Raw genomic sequence first — 18,337 nt, 5'->3', positions numbered from 1 at the left:
TTTCAGCTTTTATTAATATTTCAATTTTTTATTTGTTTGGTTGTTGCTTGTATGTTATTTTTTGTAATTTCAGTTTTTCGTTCAATAAATTGTTATTTTCGATTATTTTTTTCAGGGTTTTCGAATCAATTTATATTATAGTAGACAATGGAAGTCCGAACTGATGAAATACACCACGAAACATTGTCAACCACCTTCAAACAAACGTTAGATAAAAATGTTTTCAAGGAGCAATTATAAAATTGTAGCAAATTTAGACAAAACAATGAAACTTTCCAAAAATAAAAAAGATTCAATATTTCAATAGGCGTTAGTCCTTTCATTCCCCAGCAAAATTGAAGGGAATATTCATTCCGACAAATTATGGAATGTGCAACTCTCCAATGAAAAATTTAGCGTTATTTCGTCTCAGAACTGGGTAACAAAAACTTTCGAACAATACAAAAGCTCAAGCTTTCTGAAATTTATTCCGAAATAATTTCATCTCTGAAACGAAACGCTTGAAATGTATCTTTTATGAGATTAAAAGAGGTACAGGAGTTGCAAGGCGAATATTCCTATTACTGAAGTATTCCTTCAACAGATCAAAGATAAAAGAAATTTGGAACGAGAGGTTTCTCCGCAGGGAAAGTATCTCCGTTTGAATGTTCAAATTGAAGCATGATAATCCGATTTCGATGGAAAGAAAGGAAATTCGTCTCAATTATCACGGCTCGAACTTGTATTTTTCATGCATATTATGAAAATAAAATGCATTTTCGGAAAAAACGAAAATTCTCTCAGTTCTGAATTGGTCATATTTTAGTTCATTTGTCGGTACTTAATTATACGTGACATGAAGTCGTTATGTTGTATAATTCATTTCATACACCATTGAGTATGATAACGTTTCACGTAGAAGAAATTAGGTCGATACTCCTCCATGCATTGAGTTGAGAGATGACATCTATTTCTGTGCCTGATTTATATACCTTCATGACTAGTTTTGATTGTAATTATATTCTCTTTCCTTTTCTTTGGGAGATGCCTATATTTTTTCTGAGTATGGAGAAGTAAAGCCGAATGGATCGAGTCATACTCGAATTTTTTCTTCAGGTCCTCATATTTGTGTGGTGGAAACCACACTTTTCTCCGCTGCTTCAGATCAAATATTATCACAGAGATGCTTCTCTGGACAATCACCAAGAAGCATCGCATTTTGATGCTATTGGTGCTTCAAGAATAAACTGAGAAAGAAAGAAATAGAAACATCAATTTCTCACATACTGACCAGGTGAACAAAGCATTTTTTTTTTCAAAATATGGGCTCACAAATCGAATTGGAGTCTATAAAAATATCTAGGTTATCGAAAACAATAACTTTGTTGTCCTTCAGTACAAATTGATCAAGACTACTGAACAATCATATGTATAGTATTCAATCAAGTGGGATATTTATTTGCTAAATATTTGTATAAGATTCTTTTTATTATTAATATTGTAAAATCGTGGCTAATAATGACACATTTTATATATCCATTTGCCTCATTTCTAAATATATCCAAGGTACTGTAAAACAAAATGTGAAATGTATATTTGGGGGCTTCCAGTTCACAATTTGTTCAGGATCCAGGAGTTAGATTCATATCCGACCCAAATAGGCACCTAGAAAAGTTATATTATAGTCTCTCCTCCCCACTATTCGTTTTCAGAATATTCATTGAAACCTAGGTCGCTTAGAGGTTGTTGCTGTCTTATCAGAAATTTTTGTTCCCCACCATTGTGGGGGGATCTGCGTTGTAGCTCCCAGTATTTCGTCTGCTGCAATCTATAAACCTTCAGTTAATAACAAATGACATTTGAGATCATGAAGTCATATTCCTTCATTTTTTTGTAGGTGAAACATTTTCAAATGTTTCAAATATTTCAGAAATAGTCAATAATCACTAACAGGCCATGTCGTAGTAGGTAATTGATATCAATTTCTGTATATCCCTTTTCTTTCCACATACCGCACGATATCAATAAGATGACGAGTATTTTTGGTATTTCATAAACCAGGAAAGGCCCTGCAAACCACTCGGGATTGTTGAATTCCGCCGGTTTCATTGTTTATGAGAAAAAGAAGGTTCGTGAACGGGACTCGACATCTGGATGTCCGCAGAATTTTCTCAGCTAAAATAATAGCGACCGCCGTCTCATTTTCTCTTTGTGTAGGTGATGGCTCGCCAGCTTCTCGAAGAATGCCATAAATTCACTAACCTCCGACTGGCTGACAAACGGAAATGTCCCGAGTATTTCCCTTATCAATTCGATAGGGACTTCTTTCACTATTTTACCAATTCTGCCGTTTTCTTATAGACGAGAAGCATACCTTCGTTATTGATTGTGGAATATTTATTTCTTTCTCGGTACAGGAAACAGCCTGTGAATCATTATTGTGATGATGGTTGTTCGTGCACATGTTTTATTTCTCTTATGAAGGTGAAAATGAGTTTTTCCATCAACCAGCTGTCATATCCATATGAATGATTTCAATTTTGAGTTCAGTCCAGTTGTTCGCAGTATTTATTATCGAACTGTCATCGGCATGACTGGAAAGTTTAATTTCTTCCTGAAATGTCAGTCTTTCATGGGGTGAATTCTCGTTTTTTCTTGAAAAATGTACAATCATTCATCAATTTTAAATTTGTCCCCTTCAAAGTAGCCCCTAGAAGAAATTCTGACATGCACTTTTTGGTAAGTCCTGGTATGGACTGCATGTAGACTTCTGCACATTGCCCATTGCACAAATCAATCTAATGCAACAAACTGTTGGTTTACACTGAAAGTTACAGTTACTTTATGCCTCCAACTGTCAACTACGAACTGCCTTATAAAGTACTGTTCCCGAATAGAGAGGACTGGATGCTCCAAGAGAAGGAAATATTAAGAGCAGGTAGTTGTTGGTTCACACATGAATCAAAAACACCTTCCAGTTCTTGTGCAGGTGTTTTCAGTCGCAGACCCAGGACAGAGATGTCAATTTGCCTAGGAACCTATGCGACTGTATTTCGAACGGAAATTTACGCTATTGAATTGTGTGCCATAAGATTGGAATGATCCAGTCTCATCCACAAGTTAATAAAAATATTCTCGGACAGTCAAGCGGCGTTAAAAGCTCCTGGCTCCTACCGAGCAACGTCTAAGATGATAGCAAATTGTCAAAAACGACTCTCCTCGATAGGAAGACTCAACAGATTGTCTCTGATCTGGATTCACAGCCATACTGGCCTGGAAGGCAATGAGGCTGCTGACCCCCTTACAAAAGAGGGTGCTGCAAGCAGCTTCATCGGACCAGAACCTGTCGTTGGCATCGCTTTAGGCTTTGCCAAACAAAGATTGAACGAATGGATGGCAAGAAGATTTATTTAGGCGATTATTCAACTTTTGAATCTTGATACCAAACAGTTGTTGGACTACAGTAGGATTCAGCCGTTACCATCTCACCTGAAATGCCACTCACTGTACAAACTAATCGGCTTCGTTGAGAAGCTTGGTTTATTTGTCGAAATCAAATAGGTGTGAGCCACAATAAACTCTTGCGAGTTGGGTGGAGGTTCGAATACACCCACTCTTTTGGACCTAACCCAGCCAAACTCGAATCCTTCCTTTCGTAGGTCTCTTGTGGCAAGAACTTCTGATGCACTACGAAAAGGTAATCGTGGATGAGAAAACCTTGACAATTGGTTGAACTTGGAGTGCTTTTTTTGGTATTGACTCTTTTGGGCTCTTTCATTGGGATGAGTAGACTTTGGTTTCGATGTCATACCATATGCCCATGATTCGTCAACAGTTATGTTCCTGCTGAGCAGATCTGGATCGCCATTCAATGATTCCTGAGTGATGCGCATGTAATAACTGCCATTGCGATGGTTTCCATAGAGTATTATTTCATTTATTGAGATTCGAGGTCGATCACCCGTTTCTTCGCTGTCGATATTTTTTCAGTTGAAAAAGTGCTGAAATACTTTATGTCTGTCGGCCCTTTAAGCGACGTTGTGTTCATGTACAAGTTGGGCTAGACTAAACAGATGAATATATTGCATCCTGCCGATGATCATATGATTGGGAAGGATAAAAACGTTGAGATGAGGTTTTTTTGTGGCTAGCGTTGCTGACGAGAGGGCTTTAGAGTTTTTTGAGAGAGACAGAAAAAGTCAGTCACTGGAGCCTGTCGAGAAGAGATCGGTGGTCTCATCCCTCAGCCTTTGAGGCTGAGGAAGGTGACCTAAATAGGGGAGTTATTTCGTTTGTAAGCTTGTGGTGCGCGGTGTGCGGTAGTAAAATCATAGACCGGTAATGAGTACAGGGAAGTTTGAAATTAAAGTGTTGGTGTTGAAGACACACCGAGTCAACGAAACCTATGGTTGACCATGAACAACCCAAAGAGGGGTTATGTGAGTGTTTGTTTCTTTTTACTAACCAGTTGACATTGAGAAAGATTTCACGTATTATTTTGTCTGAATCCACTTTCTATTTTCAGTATTTATGTGATTTAGAGCCCTGTATGTGATTTTTTTCCTGATATTTATATTCTCAAAATTGACTTCGAATCTGCAACTTAATCGCATGTGATCTGATATTTGACTATTTTCTACAGCTGACTTACATTCTTCAGAAGTAAACGTGGTTATCACCAAATCAATGAGAGATACAGGAGTGTTCGTTATTCGTGTGGGTTCATCAATTAGTTGTGAGAAATTGAAGGTTTCAATAATTGAACTGAAATCTTGAGTAACTGAAGAATTCAAGTCAAGCATATTGATGTTGAAATCGCCAACACATATAATGTTGCTAAATAGTTTGAAAATAGATCTTCAATGTGGTCGAAGAAAATTTGGACACTAGTATTCGGAGGTACCAACTACTATTGATTTTTTTCCAATGATGAGTTTGATAAAAATGAACTCTATAAAGTCCTTGCATTCACTAAATGAAAAATCGAATTTTATATTATTTCTAATATACAAACCTACACCCCTACTCCTGATTGGCCGATCCTGACGAACAAATTTGAACTGATTTAGAAGTACAGCATCATTCGCTATATCAGAATTCAACCATTTCTGAATTCTGAAAAGTTCGCCGTAACAGATCTAGCATTAACATGTGAAATATTAAACACCATATCATGCAATAGCTCTCAAGAAGAAAAATAAAGAAGGAAGAATGAAGAGAAAAGGATAAGGTATTCAGTAAGAGGAAGAAAAGAAAAAAAATTATTACAGTTAGCTCGAAATATACAAACTTCCTCTAGTCAGGTTGGAGTCTGCCTTAAGGCAAAAGTATTATCAACATAGTGATGAAGTTTAGATTGTTGGGCAAAAAACAATTTTTTGTTTATTCTTCTTCTTGAAATCACATGTGTCGAGGTGTTGAAATAACTGTTTGATGTTAGAAAAAAGCACCAGTAGGTAATATGATGAATATAAAACAAAATTCAGATACACACCGCTCTCCTATCAACTCCCTCATTCTCTTCTAAATGCTGTTCGTAAGCGATTCATGGAGTAAGAAGTAGCCAAAGAAATGCAAACGTGCTTGCGGTCGAAACTGACGACTTTACATATTTTGTAGGAAGCCTTTCAACAACGGCATGCTTGTTATTTCAGAAAATACCACCCGTATTGGCTTATTTTGGAGAACAAGGGACTTTCGCTTCTGACGGCACAGCAACCCAGTTCAATGGAAGTAATGAGACTTCGTATCACATGTACGTATCTGATTAACTCAAAAAAGGTTTGGTCAGGATTGTACAATTGAATTTGTCCAAAACGAGCCCTGTTCCTATACACCAGAGCTGCAACAACATTCTCGACGTGGGTTCTGAACTTTGCCTCTATTCATGTATAACACTTTCGCTTTCACTCACACATCAATGATTTCTGGTGGAAAGCCGCGGTAAAATTTCTCATTGAATATATTTGTTAAAGCACTATTTGGTAAAACATTATAAACATATAAGGCAATTCGTAGTTGACAGTTGGAGGCATAAAGTCAGAGGTCTCTTTCAGAATGCCTGTCTTTCGTTTCGTAATCTCATATATAATTTTTATTTATCTATTCATTTATTTATTTAGGGGCAAGTCCATGTGAAGCTTAAATTACAATAATAAATTATAATTGAAATAAAATCAGATAAGCTACTTTATTACAAATTCCAACTAAGGATAGCTCAAAAGGGGTAAATTTAAAGTTAAAAAGAGGTTAATTTCGGAGTATAAATCGACAAAAAAAAAATGAGCGACAATAAAACAAATTCCACATATACTACCAGAAACTATATACAATAAAGCACAGTATTCCATACTTGGGTTTTAAAATGATGCAAGGAGATGTTAAACATCTTTAGATCAACGTTACTATTGGCTAAGATTTTTGAAATGCAGCTATTTAATGTGTGGAACAAATGATAAAGTGGTACGTGAAATGTTTGTTGCTGTCGAGTTAAACAGTTTTGAACACGTAGATATTTTTTTCTAGGAGTTCAGCACAACTGAATTTGCCGTCAATAATATAGAAAAGTAGTGTCAGATATTTTGTTTGAAGCTGGTATTTCCTCCTAGTTTCCAGGGAGGACATGCTCAGAGATTTCAGTAGCAACTCATACTCGCAACGAACACCCGATTTATATGTTATATATCTGAGGAAGTTGTCTTGGATATTTTCGAATGTTTTATTATAAGTTACATAATGAGTGGACCAGACAGAAGAACAATACTCCAGATGTGGACGGACCAGTGAACAATGAAGTGTTTTAATAGCAATTGGGTCATTCGTGAGTTGGCCCTTTGATAAACCCATGAACCCTAGCATATTCATGGCTTCATGGATAGCCGTGGAGTTATGTAGATTGAAGCTCAAGGTGGGATCAAGAACAACCCCAAGGTTTTTATCGACCTTTTTTGGGTAATTGTTACCTTCCACAATCTTTTACGTTTCGGAGACCAAAATCTGCCTCCGTCTTCAGAAATGGATAAAAAATTCGAATATATACGCAGTTATTTATTTTTTGATAGCTCATTTCGACCAAAACAGGTCGATAAAAAACTGATTTTTTCCTCCACAAAAAATGACTTTCGTTGAATAAACCCCAAGGAACATGGTATTGATGAAAGCGCATGACATGGAACTCTATGGCATTCAACTCCATGTCATTTGAGGAGCACCAGTTTGATAGATTGTCAAGATCAGACTGTAGCCTATGGGCATCCAATGGGAATCCATTCGAGTTCTATTCGTAAGATAATTACTATTCCAGATCAGTAGTACCCCACTTACGCCATATCTGTTGAGCTTTTGTAGTAAGAGGTTATGGTTGAACCTGTTAAAAGCCTTAGAGGAGTCCGTGTACAGAGAATCAATCTGGCAGTCCTTTTCCAAAGATTCCGACAGGAAGTGGGAATAGGTAGGTTCAATTCAGTCATTTTCCAGCACAAAAACCATATTGTTGTTCAGTTATGATGCCAGAGCATTCATAGGTAAGGTTATCTGCCAGAATGTTCTCGAATATGATTAAAATATTTGGTAAAACTCTGAACATCATAATATGAATTGGGCTACTCAGAACACACACATCACAAACATTGTTAACAGTTTCAGCTGTTTAGCTGTTCAGTTCATTGGTGAGAGGCATAGAAGTTAGAAATATTTTGAGTGTTCGGCGATTATCTGCTGCAAAATAACCAATAACATATAGTTATTAAAAAAAAAATATAGCTAACTGGATTAAAGAATAATTTCAAATATTCAATTCATTCTACAATCCTCAATCTGTACAACTGCAATTTATTACAAAAAAAAACATTCCTACATACATACCTCTTTCTAATATAGCTACTAAATTCAAGCGTTATAGGCTCGCTTGGGTCATCTGTTGAATCTTCCAAAACTTGAGAGGAAGGTTGAATGAGGTCAAGTATAGACAGAATTGATTGTACCAACAAAAGCTTCTGAGGTGATGATACCGTTAATTACATGATAAAATTTATTTGATTTCATTTCACACTTTTAGTAACAGGATCAACTCCAGATAATACTTCCTGTGGAGAATACTTGAAGTTGAAATGAAAAACTGTGTCATCAAATTCAATAATTTCGTTTTCCTTTCATTTATAGTCACTTTTTAAATGTTTCCTATAATCCGCACAATTAAAATCAGCACAAGAATGCACCATATTAATATTCAAATATATCTCTAAAACACTTTTAAAACACACACAAACTAAACTCAATGAAAAAACCAATTGTTTCTACGCGAGCTGTCAGCTAAGAAAAAGTTGAAACTCATTGTTGCAAAAACAAGCAGAATGGATCCGATATGACATACATTTTTGATACCGAATAAACCAATAAATTGTGATATTGGTACTCCATTTTCCTGAGGAAATGAACGATCAAATAAAATTTTCTGTAATTATTCATTAAGATTTTTCAAGAATGAAGCCAGCAAACAAATAAATATACAATAATAAGATCGCTCGAATCCACGAATTAAGCATAAAAATGGATAATAATATTTGCCTTGATAACTGATATAGTACAAGATATATCTAAATATGATTCCAAATAGAATTGAACGAGCTGTATCTTCAAATGGTTTTCTAATGCTCATGAACCCTAATGAAATAAATCAATTAATGCCACCCACCAAAAATAAGAAATTCAACGGTACTGGTATATTAGCCATATTGTCATCCAGTCAGCCAGCACTCTGTAGTGAATGCAACAATGTGATCTTTCCAAAAACTTAGTATTTTTGTTGAAATGATTTCAAAATGGATGTTGAGCCTAGTTTTGTTAAAGCTGACTCCCGACAACTCACCAAGAGTCGATTTTGAAATGATGTATGAATTTTACTTGAAAAATTTGCAATACTTTGGTAGGTACCGAAATGAAGAATGGAAAATTGAAACGGTAGGTGGTATATTTAGTGGGTCCCTTTTATTTATATGATATTCATTTCAGACTTTGTCTTTTATCGAAGGTTGGAAAGTTTTGATTTAATTTTTATTTTATCTCGGCCAAGGAGCAGTATGGTGACTGAATAGAGAAGCAAAAATATGTACAGTGGAATGTAGAATTACTCCAGAACATATCAATTCAAAAATAACCTGAAATAATATTTTTCACAATGTTAACTAATGACATGGAATATGCAGCAAAATAAGCATCCACCGAGACCTACCTTTTACAAAAAAACGTTCCTAAATTAGATAATTGTAACAGTTATTCACACCAAGTTGACAACAATAACAACAAAAATGGCGTCTGTCAAATTGGATCATCAGATCTGTGGTTAGATATTAACTTGGCAACTCCGCTCTATACACGATCAATTTTATTGGTCAACAGACACGCGGCCAATTTAAATTATTGCTTTTCGAATCATTCTGTTTTCTGGGACCGATTAAGCTTGATGAGTATAATATACCCCTAACTCCATCATCATCATACCCCCAACTAGTACCATTTTCCACAGCATGAAATAAGCCCATTGTTGAATGACGTCAACGGCGATCCAGAATTCAAAATGCTTTCATCTCAAAAAAGCATCTCAGAAACAAAAAAAAGAAAAATTAAGGATACAAAAACCTTTCGAACGAGGTACATCTCCAACCCTCTTTTGAATATAAAATATCCAAGGGGTGGATTTGTAGGACAGGAGGGAGGTTGTAAGGTGGTTGAAGAAATTCATGTAAAACATATAGATCTCAGAGAGGTCACCCTGAAAAAAATACTCCTGATATAGAGACATGAATTTCATCCCTTCATGTGTGCCAATGATGTATTTTCAATTTGATTCGCGACGCTTCTCATGTACAGGGTGTTCCTTAAACACATGCTAATATTTAAGGAGGTAATTCTTAGACCCATTTTAAGGAAAAAACGTCTTATGGACGTATGTTCTAAACGCCTTAACTTTTGAGATACAGGGTGGCAAAATTTTCAAAAATAATCAGTTTTTTAATAATAACTGAGATAATTTTGTAGACATCTTTGGCATATTTGATACATATGTTCCATGCCTCAAGGCGCATTTTCTGATGCACAATTTTCTTAATTTCCTCTGCCAGTGGCGTTCGTACGATTTTTGAAATGTATATTTTTGGCGAAAAAAATACTACGCCACTGCTTTATCTTGAATTAAAAATTATTTCTAAAATCTCCATACATTTTTGAGCACATTTGATTTGTTGGGTTTTCTTTGTCCGACGCATGGTTTTCGCTCAAAAAATTAAAAATCGCTTTACTTAAGGATAAATCCCTTAAAAATCTGATGCGGTATCGTGCATCGACTGAAAGCAAATTAAGAGATCAGATTTGTTGCAAAATAATTGAGGATCTAACAGGTATTTGTTTGTTGTCAAATGCACTGTTTTCAATTAAAATTACGTCATAACGCAGCACCGCTTAATAATTTTTGAAAACATAAATTTAGTTATCCTGGAATAAATTACGTGTAGCAGAATTTATTTACTGCACCTCTTGGAAATATGGAGTTTATCGATATGTGATTTCTTTTAAAGATTAAAAGCAGAAAAAACAGCGTACCCACCATAGCAATAAAAAACGAATTCTCTGTATGTACAAACGTTAGTAGCTAATATTGATGTTGGTTTGAAGTAAGGTGTTGGTGTTAAAAACTGTCACAGCGCGTTTAGATTGATTTTGAAGTGTTATTGAAGTTATTTTGGTAGTCCGCTGTTTTTCTGAATATCAGTAAATATGGTAAATCATACGAATGCGGAAATGGCGCAAATGCATTACTTATATGGCCTTGCCGATGGTAATGCAACAGAAGCCAGGCGCATTTATCAGGAAAGATATCCTAATCGTGCCTTACCGGATAGCCGAACCTTTTCAAATATTCATCGTCGACTTGGGGAAACTGGTAGTTTCAAGAAAGGGACTCCGAAAGGTAGACCTCGTGTAGTAAGAACTCCTGAAATTGAGGAAGCGGTGCTGCAAGAAATTGAGGAACATCCTGAGACGAGTACGAGGAAGATCGCTAGAACTCTGGATATTTGTCATCAAATTGTTTGGCGTATTTTGGTTGATTTTTTGTTATACCCATACCATATTTCAAGAGTGCAGGCAGTACTCCCCAGAGATTTTCCACAGCGTGTGAACTTCAGTCAGTGGTATCTACAAAGTATTGCACTGAATCCGCAGTTTGAGACACAAATTTTGTTCACAGACGAAGCAAATTTTTCTCGGAATGCCATTCAAAATTTCCATAACAATCACGTGTGGGCTGAAGAAAATCCCCATGCAATAACCGAAACCCATTTCCAACACCAATTTTCGGTTAATGTATGGGCAGGAATTATAGGTGATCATCTAATAGGCCCATTTTTTCTACCAGGACGCCTTGATGGTCGTTCTTATTTACACTTTCTCGAAGAAGACTTACCTGGGTTATTGGAAGATGTGCCACTTGCGTTAAGGAATCGAATATGGTACATGCACGATGGCGCCCCTGCTCATTTCAGTGTAATTGTCCGAAACCATTTAAATACAGTTTATCCTAATCATTGGATAGGTCGCGGAGGACCTCAGCAATGGCCAGCAAGATCCCCCGATCTCAACAGTTTAGATTTTTTTTTATGGGGTCACCTTAAAACTCTTGTGTATAAAACTCCCGTTAATAATTTAGAAGATTTAAGAGAGCGAATAGTTGCCTCGTGTGAAACTATACGAAATACGCCGGGAATATTTGAACGGGTGCGTAATTCCATGCGTAGAAGGGCGGAAGCATGCATACTAAGTGCAGGTGGCCACTTCCAACAATTTTTATAATCAGTTTTGGTATTATTACTAATCAACAAATTGTGCTATTCGTTTAGACTTACTGTCACAAAATAAAATAAAACTCGTTTATGTGAAAAATTTATTTTTTTGCAGATTATGTTTTCAAATATTATTAGGGAATTGGTAATGCGTTATGAAGCAATTTTCAGATTCTCATTCATTTTAGAATTGATCTAATTTCTTAATTTGCTTTCTGTCGATTTTTATTTTTTTGAGTGAAAATCATGCGTCGGACAAAGAAATACCAGGAGATCAAATTTTCTCAAAAATAAATGAGGATTTTAAAAATGATTTCATTTTGAAAAGAAAGCATTGGCGTAGTACTTTTTCCCCAAAAATATTCAATGCGAAACCCGTAGGGATGCCACTGTTTGAAAAAATACAAATTAGTGTACATCAGAAAATGCGACTTGAGGCATGGAACATATGTACCGAATATGCCAAAGATGTCTACAACATTATCTCAGTTATTATTAAAAAACTGATTATTTTTGAAAACTTTGCCACCCTGTATCTCAAAAGTCAAGGCGTTTAGGACATACGTCCATAGGAAGTTTTTTTCTTAAAATGAGTCTAAGAATTACCTCCTCAAATATTAGCATGTGTTTAGGAACACCCTGTATATTTCGAAAATGTATTCATCCGACTAATTCGAGAAGTGCCTCCTCGCCAATGTGGCAAACAGTTCAGAAATAATCTCAACGGTAGAATAACTCAGGAGAACATCAGACAAATTATATCTTCCACTCCAACAATGAATAGTTCACTATTATAACACTCACCTGTGCTGCGTATTCGTATTCGTTGCCATGGGCGATCTAGCAGGATATGAAGGTGCCCTGGTGTTTCCGTTGAACACGTATTCTGAAACAGAATATCTATATTTAGAAACGGCAACGCCAGTCCAGAAGGATGCCCAGAACCACATCCAGACTAATTAGCGCTCTGAATTGTTAATAATGCAGTTTTATTCGCAAGGGCCATTAATAAGAAAAGGATTGCCGAGTACAACTTCCGAGGTTTAATAATTGAATAGGTGTGCATTTCCACGGTGAATGTACCTGGAGTGTGTATGTGGCTTGTTTTATTCAAAAGCATGAGTTCAACTACTTTTGATCTTGGATATTCTGTGATGATATTACTCAATTCAAAACAAAATGTAGATTCGGTGAGTTATGAAGAATATTTCTGCAAATAAATTATATTCATTCTTCAAGCCGAGAACTGAATCATAATGACCTCAGAAATTATACATGGTGAGTCAGTAAGATTTCCTCGGTCCACTGCTACCAGAGGAAACAATTTTGCCGCAGTTATATTGATAAATACTGAATAGGAATAGTTATTCACCATCACTATGATATTTTCTGGAATCTCAACTTTCGGAAACTATTAATATTCATGATATTAATAGTTTCAAACAGATATAATTCAACTTTTTCAAACGAAGCACCCTGTATTTTTTCATTGATATGAAATGTGTTAACATTCCACCACATTTTTATTCGAGGTATACTATAAGAAAACCTGATATTTTACAAATTATACCAAGTTTTAATAATTGTTGTATCCACAAAAAATGTATTTTCTTACGTTCACTTACTTAAATTTGTTTTTCGAATATTCAAACTAATCGCTAGCGCATTATCATTTTTTAAATACCTACTTGAAAAAAAATAAAGAGTCTGCCTCTATGATCTCCTATAGGAATCAACTAGAACATTTTGACATGCCAACCCTGTCGGATCGTCGAAGCTTGAATGATGTACTATTTATATTCAACATATTTAATCAGATAATAGATGTACCTGAACTGCTCAGTGTGATCAATCTTCATGTTCCTAGTGCTAGTCTAAGAAATCGCAGAGTCTCCACTCATTCGCTGTCTTAGACAAGTAAATGATATAGTCGTAAGTCATCAAAGTCTTTATTTTTTTTGCTCTGATGAATTAGAAATGAGACAGTCGTTTACAAAAAAAAAATGTGCCATATATAAATGTTTTTATTATTGTTTTTCTTTTACGTAATTTCAGGTGTTCATTTACTCTATGTTTTTCAAAATCATATATTTTATATACCATGACATTTACTGTATACATATAATCGGCTGTAAACCTGTTTGGAATGCAGTTCAAATGAAATCTATCTATCTATATTATCTGGTGATACTTATCAGGGGCTTCAACGGTAAGAAATGAGCAAAAACCTATAGAATACTTATACTGCTTTTTTATTTGAAAACCCAGTTATTATAAAATTTGATTCCGTTCTACGAAATCAAAATTCCTAATCAACTTGAAACACTTTAAGGTCTCTTGAAAAACAATGGAAATTCAGATATCCCTGATGGAATGAAAGACAAAAATCTCATTAAACAGCACTTCACATGTACTTTTTTTTGTAACATTTTTCAGCCCTATCCAAAAATTACGAACAAGGTGTCGTTTGATTCGTATTTTTGCCTAGAAAGTTTGAGGAAAGGTCCGAAAAGGCGCCGATGAAAATTAAGTGAAAAAAAATGGGGCTTCAGTTTTTTCTCAATATCTCGGAAAATTTTCAAAATTTTGGAAAATTGAAAAAAGATTTGAAAAGATCAATGAATTTGCGTAAAAAAAGTCCCGGTTCCTGAAATTGTATCTCGATTATTTATAACTTTTACAGAGCCCTGAAAAAAGAGCCAAAAGCGGGTAGTCTGGCTTCCGCGCGCCTTTCGTCACTGACATAAAAACAAAAAAAATTATTTGAACATATTAAATGTAAATATTAAGGAATGAAAAAAATCATGTAATGTTGGGATACATCAGTGAACAATAATCCGCAGTAAAAAAAAATTGATCCCAATTTTAACGTATATTATAAATTTGTTGATTAATAACTTTTTCTGAATTGAAAGTTAATATAAAAATCCTTATAATTATTAAACTAAAACCCTGGCATTTTTTTTATTTGGTGAAGTTATCCTTAATAAGCAAAGAAATAGATTACCGTTGCCAAAATAGAAAAATTGTTATTTTCTATTTTTTTATCAACAATTGAAAATAATAATTTTATAAAAAATACATTACAAACATTTTTTTTTTCTAATTTTCAATTGTTTCAATGTCTCATGGCTGAAAAATTATTATTAATATAATATAAAAAATCTGAACGATCGATCTTCACTTGCTACCGTCCAGCCCGTGTTAGGAACCACACGTTAAAAGGTAAGACCTCGTTAATCCTTAGCTCGCACAAGTTTCGACTTCTGATTTTCTGATTTCGAACAGATTTTTTTAAACAGACAGATCTTTTCAAATCTTTTTTCAAATTTCCGAAATTTTAAAAATTTTCCGAGATATTGAGAAAAAACTAAAGCCCCAGTTTTTTTTTCACTTAATTGTTTATAACTTTTGTAATTTTTATCGGCGCGTTTTCGGACCTTTTCTTAAACTTTCTAGGCAAAAATACGAATCGAATGACACCTTGGTCGTAATTTTTCGACAGGGCTGAAAAATGTCACCAAAAAGAGCTAAATCGAGTACATGTGAACAAAACTATATACCCTACACCTTACCCTATCTGAGATGCTCACCACCTCTCCTTATTGAATCATTGTTAATTTGGAAGGATTTAAAAATTCCTTCCACATCACCACAGTCACCAGTGAGATGATGCGAAGTTTCTTAAAATGGATCAAGAGCACTGCTATGGGTTTAGTCGGGATATCCCTCAAAATGATTAGTCTTTTTTAACAAATCACTTTACCTTTCTCATAAACTGTATCCTTACCAGTTGCCAATTTTCAAAATTTCGAAAGGATGTATTAGTTATCCCTGTGGCTGAGTGCTGCTGTCCTTTCTGATCTAAGACCAATCACAATTTTCTCGTGTCTCTTCAAAGTAGTGGAATTGATATTGAAATATCCTATTGATAATTATTTCAATAAAAACATATCATAACATATGTACAATCAGGATTCAGACCTCAGCATAGTTCAGATAACGATCTTTGACATTTCTACAGCCCACAAGCTCAAGCTGAATTTTAATAAATCTGCAATAATGATGTTTGGACCTGAGAAAAGCAGAGAGCTTACTTTCTCCACTGTTCAGTTTCGCATCGAAAATGAAATACTTTCCTCCGTGACCGAGATGAAAAATTCAGGGTTTCGAGTCACTGATCATATCGAAAATTTCTTATCGCGACAGTATTCATGGACTTGCTATTGTATAGCGAAACACGTGTTACGGTTTTGTAAATATTCGAGTGGAAAGCTCACATCGTGTGTTTTTTGAATATACAGTTTCATGATTCCAAAAACATTCCTTATTATTTATCGTCGATGAAAGCATGGGTGTCAAAATTGTCTTACATTTTATTCAGGACGAAAAACAAAGAACAAAATAGCCACTACCAAAACATTTGACAGAGATCCTATTATTGTAAGCCACAATAGTCTCATTTATGTTTGTGTTTATCACATCTTAAACACCATTTTCTAATACATTTATATCCGCATTGGCTCCAGAATCGATATACCAGTCTTCTTAGTTGAACCACATTGAAAACATTTGATAACTTGACTCGGTTATTTGGTCTATTCATATCTTTATTTGGACATTTATTTTTGTAACGTCTCATTTTTTCACAACCGTAACATTTGATACTTCTTTCTAGATCATTTGCTATACTTCCAGTGTTACCTTATTTGTCAATGGTACCAACTTTTGGATTCAAAGTATGAAATTTATTGACAAATGCATTTTCTGTGTCACCGATTTTTCCTTTCATATCCAGTGATTTTGTTTAAATGGCATCTGTGGTTATAGAAATTCCAGAATGTTCCACCAACATCATGGGGACAAATTTTTCCTGTTACCCCGTATATAGAAATGATCCTATCCGTTCTTCGCCAATTTTGAAACCAGTCCCTCTCAAAATCCGGGCCGTTTCGACCAATTGATGTACAAAGGAAGAAATCGACTTACAGTTTTCTAGCTCAAGGGGATCAGTGATCTCGAAAAGAAGACTAGTATATCGATTCCGGACCCAGTGAAAATGAAGTTAAAGATGTGATAAACACAGACATAAATGAGATTATTGTGGCTAACAATAATAGGATTTCAGTCAAATGTTCTGGTATTGTAAAGCCAACTGCATTTTGCAGTTCATGTATATACAGGGCTATTCAGGGTTTCTGTACATGGGGATCTCGTAAACGATAAGAGATAGAGTGTCGGTTAAATTGTGGCAAAGTTGTGTATTTTAGAGACTTAATTGAATAAAGCTCTTTTGGTTCTGGAGAAATACAGGTCCGTATTTAGAAATTCAAAGATGGAGGTGGCCCAAGTCAGATGACACCCTATATAAAAGATTCATGGATATATTCTGAGAGCCCCCATCAAGTGCCAATAACAAAATGTGGACAGATTTTTAATATCTCTGCGAATAAAGAAGATATAGCATAAAAAATTTGGGATTTTTTGGTTTTTCCTGTATATCTCCAGAAACAGAAGAGCTGTATTCGATTTCTTCACATCATTGAATAGGTCTCTGAAATACGCAACTTTGCCATGATTTAACCGACACTACCTGTTATTGTTTACGAGATCCTCATGTACAGAAACGAATTTAAATAGCCCTGTATATGAGGATGTTCAAAAAATTAATTGAATTTTCAAATTTTGCGGGCCACGCAATTTTCTGTTATTAAAAAAATGGGTCAGAGAATTTGCATCAAATTTTGTGTATGAAAAGAATTGGTTCTCAAGAACACTTTGAATATTACCAAGTGGTAAATGTTTCTCACAGAAGGTCGAGAAGATGTGAAAGAGAAAGTGAAAAAAATGGTTATGGAGAATCATCGAATCACTGAGAAGTTATTGGGGATGTCGGCATATCGGTAAGCTCATGCTATGGCGAGTTGTCTGTCCTTGTTCATCTTTCACTGCCTGAACCACTGTGCATGCTGTTTTTGGCAAGTACATTGGCTTGAGATGTGGGGGTTGAGCAAACCAGCCATCGGATGCCTGCTTCCACGTAGCCCCGCTGGATACGGGAATGACAGAATCACTTGTGGTTCTATTATTCTCTGAATGAATGGCATCCCAGCGATGGCTCAATCCTAAGGTGAGTGTATCCGTGCCGAGAGGATGAATGACACTGAGCACTTCTCAATAAACTGAAGAAGGAATATAGAATACTCAATAATGAAACAAAAATCTTCTTAAATGACAAAATAATATCGGATTCTAATGATAGGCAGAGGGCTTCCTGGCAGATAATTAATAAACAGCGCGGTAAAAACAATAATGTCAACAAAAATAACATATTACCTGACGATTTTGCCAGCTTTTTTAATGACTATGTAGATAATTTCATGAAAACTATAACAAACTTCAATCACAGTCATCTTGAAATTTTAATTATGGAAATTCCTCTCAATACTTCAACCTTTTGGTTGCATCCCACTGATGATATGGAAATTCTGAGAATTGTCACCAACTTAAAAAATTCAAAAGCT

General features: G+C 35.2%; 1 protein-coding gene across 2 annotated transcripts in view; it reads right to left on the bottom strand.

Annotated features, from left to right (window-relative positions):
- The window catches only part of Ten-a (Teneurin-a transmembrane protein), a 928,723-nt gene that overhangs the window by 353,076 nt on the left and 557,310 nt on the right, over positions 1 to 18,337 (bottom strand). For both annotated transcript variants that reach the window (XM_074176153.1, XM_074176154.1), the window contains exon 7: positions 12,618 to 12,699. In XM_074176153.1, the coding sequence (XP_074032254.1) occupies positions 12,618 to 12,699 (82 nt within the window). The remainder of the gene's footprint in view (positions 1 to 12,617; positions 12,700 to 18,337) is intronic.

Source organism: Leptinotarsa decemlineata, unplaced genomic scaffold (assembly GCF_025532065.1).
Source record: "Leptinotarsa decemlineata unplaced genomic scaffold, Ldec_3_MD MMD2_tig00001621_RagTag_RagTag, whole genome shotgun sequence".
Classification (NCBI taxonomy): domain Eukaryota; kingdom Metazoa; phylum Arthropoda; class Insecta; order Coleoptera; family Chrysomelidae; genus Leptinotarsa; species Leptinotarsa decemlineata.
The sequence above is the reverse complement of the archived record's forward strand: the minus strand, read 5'-3'. Positions and strand labels throughout refer to the sequence as shown.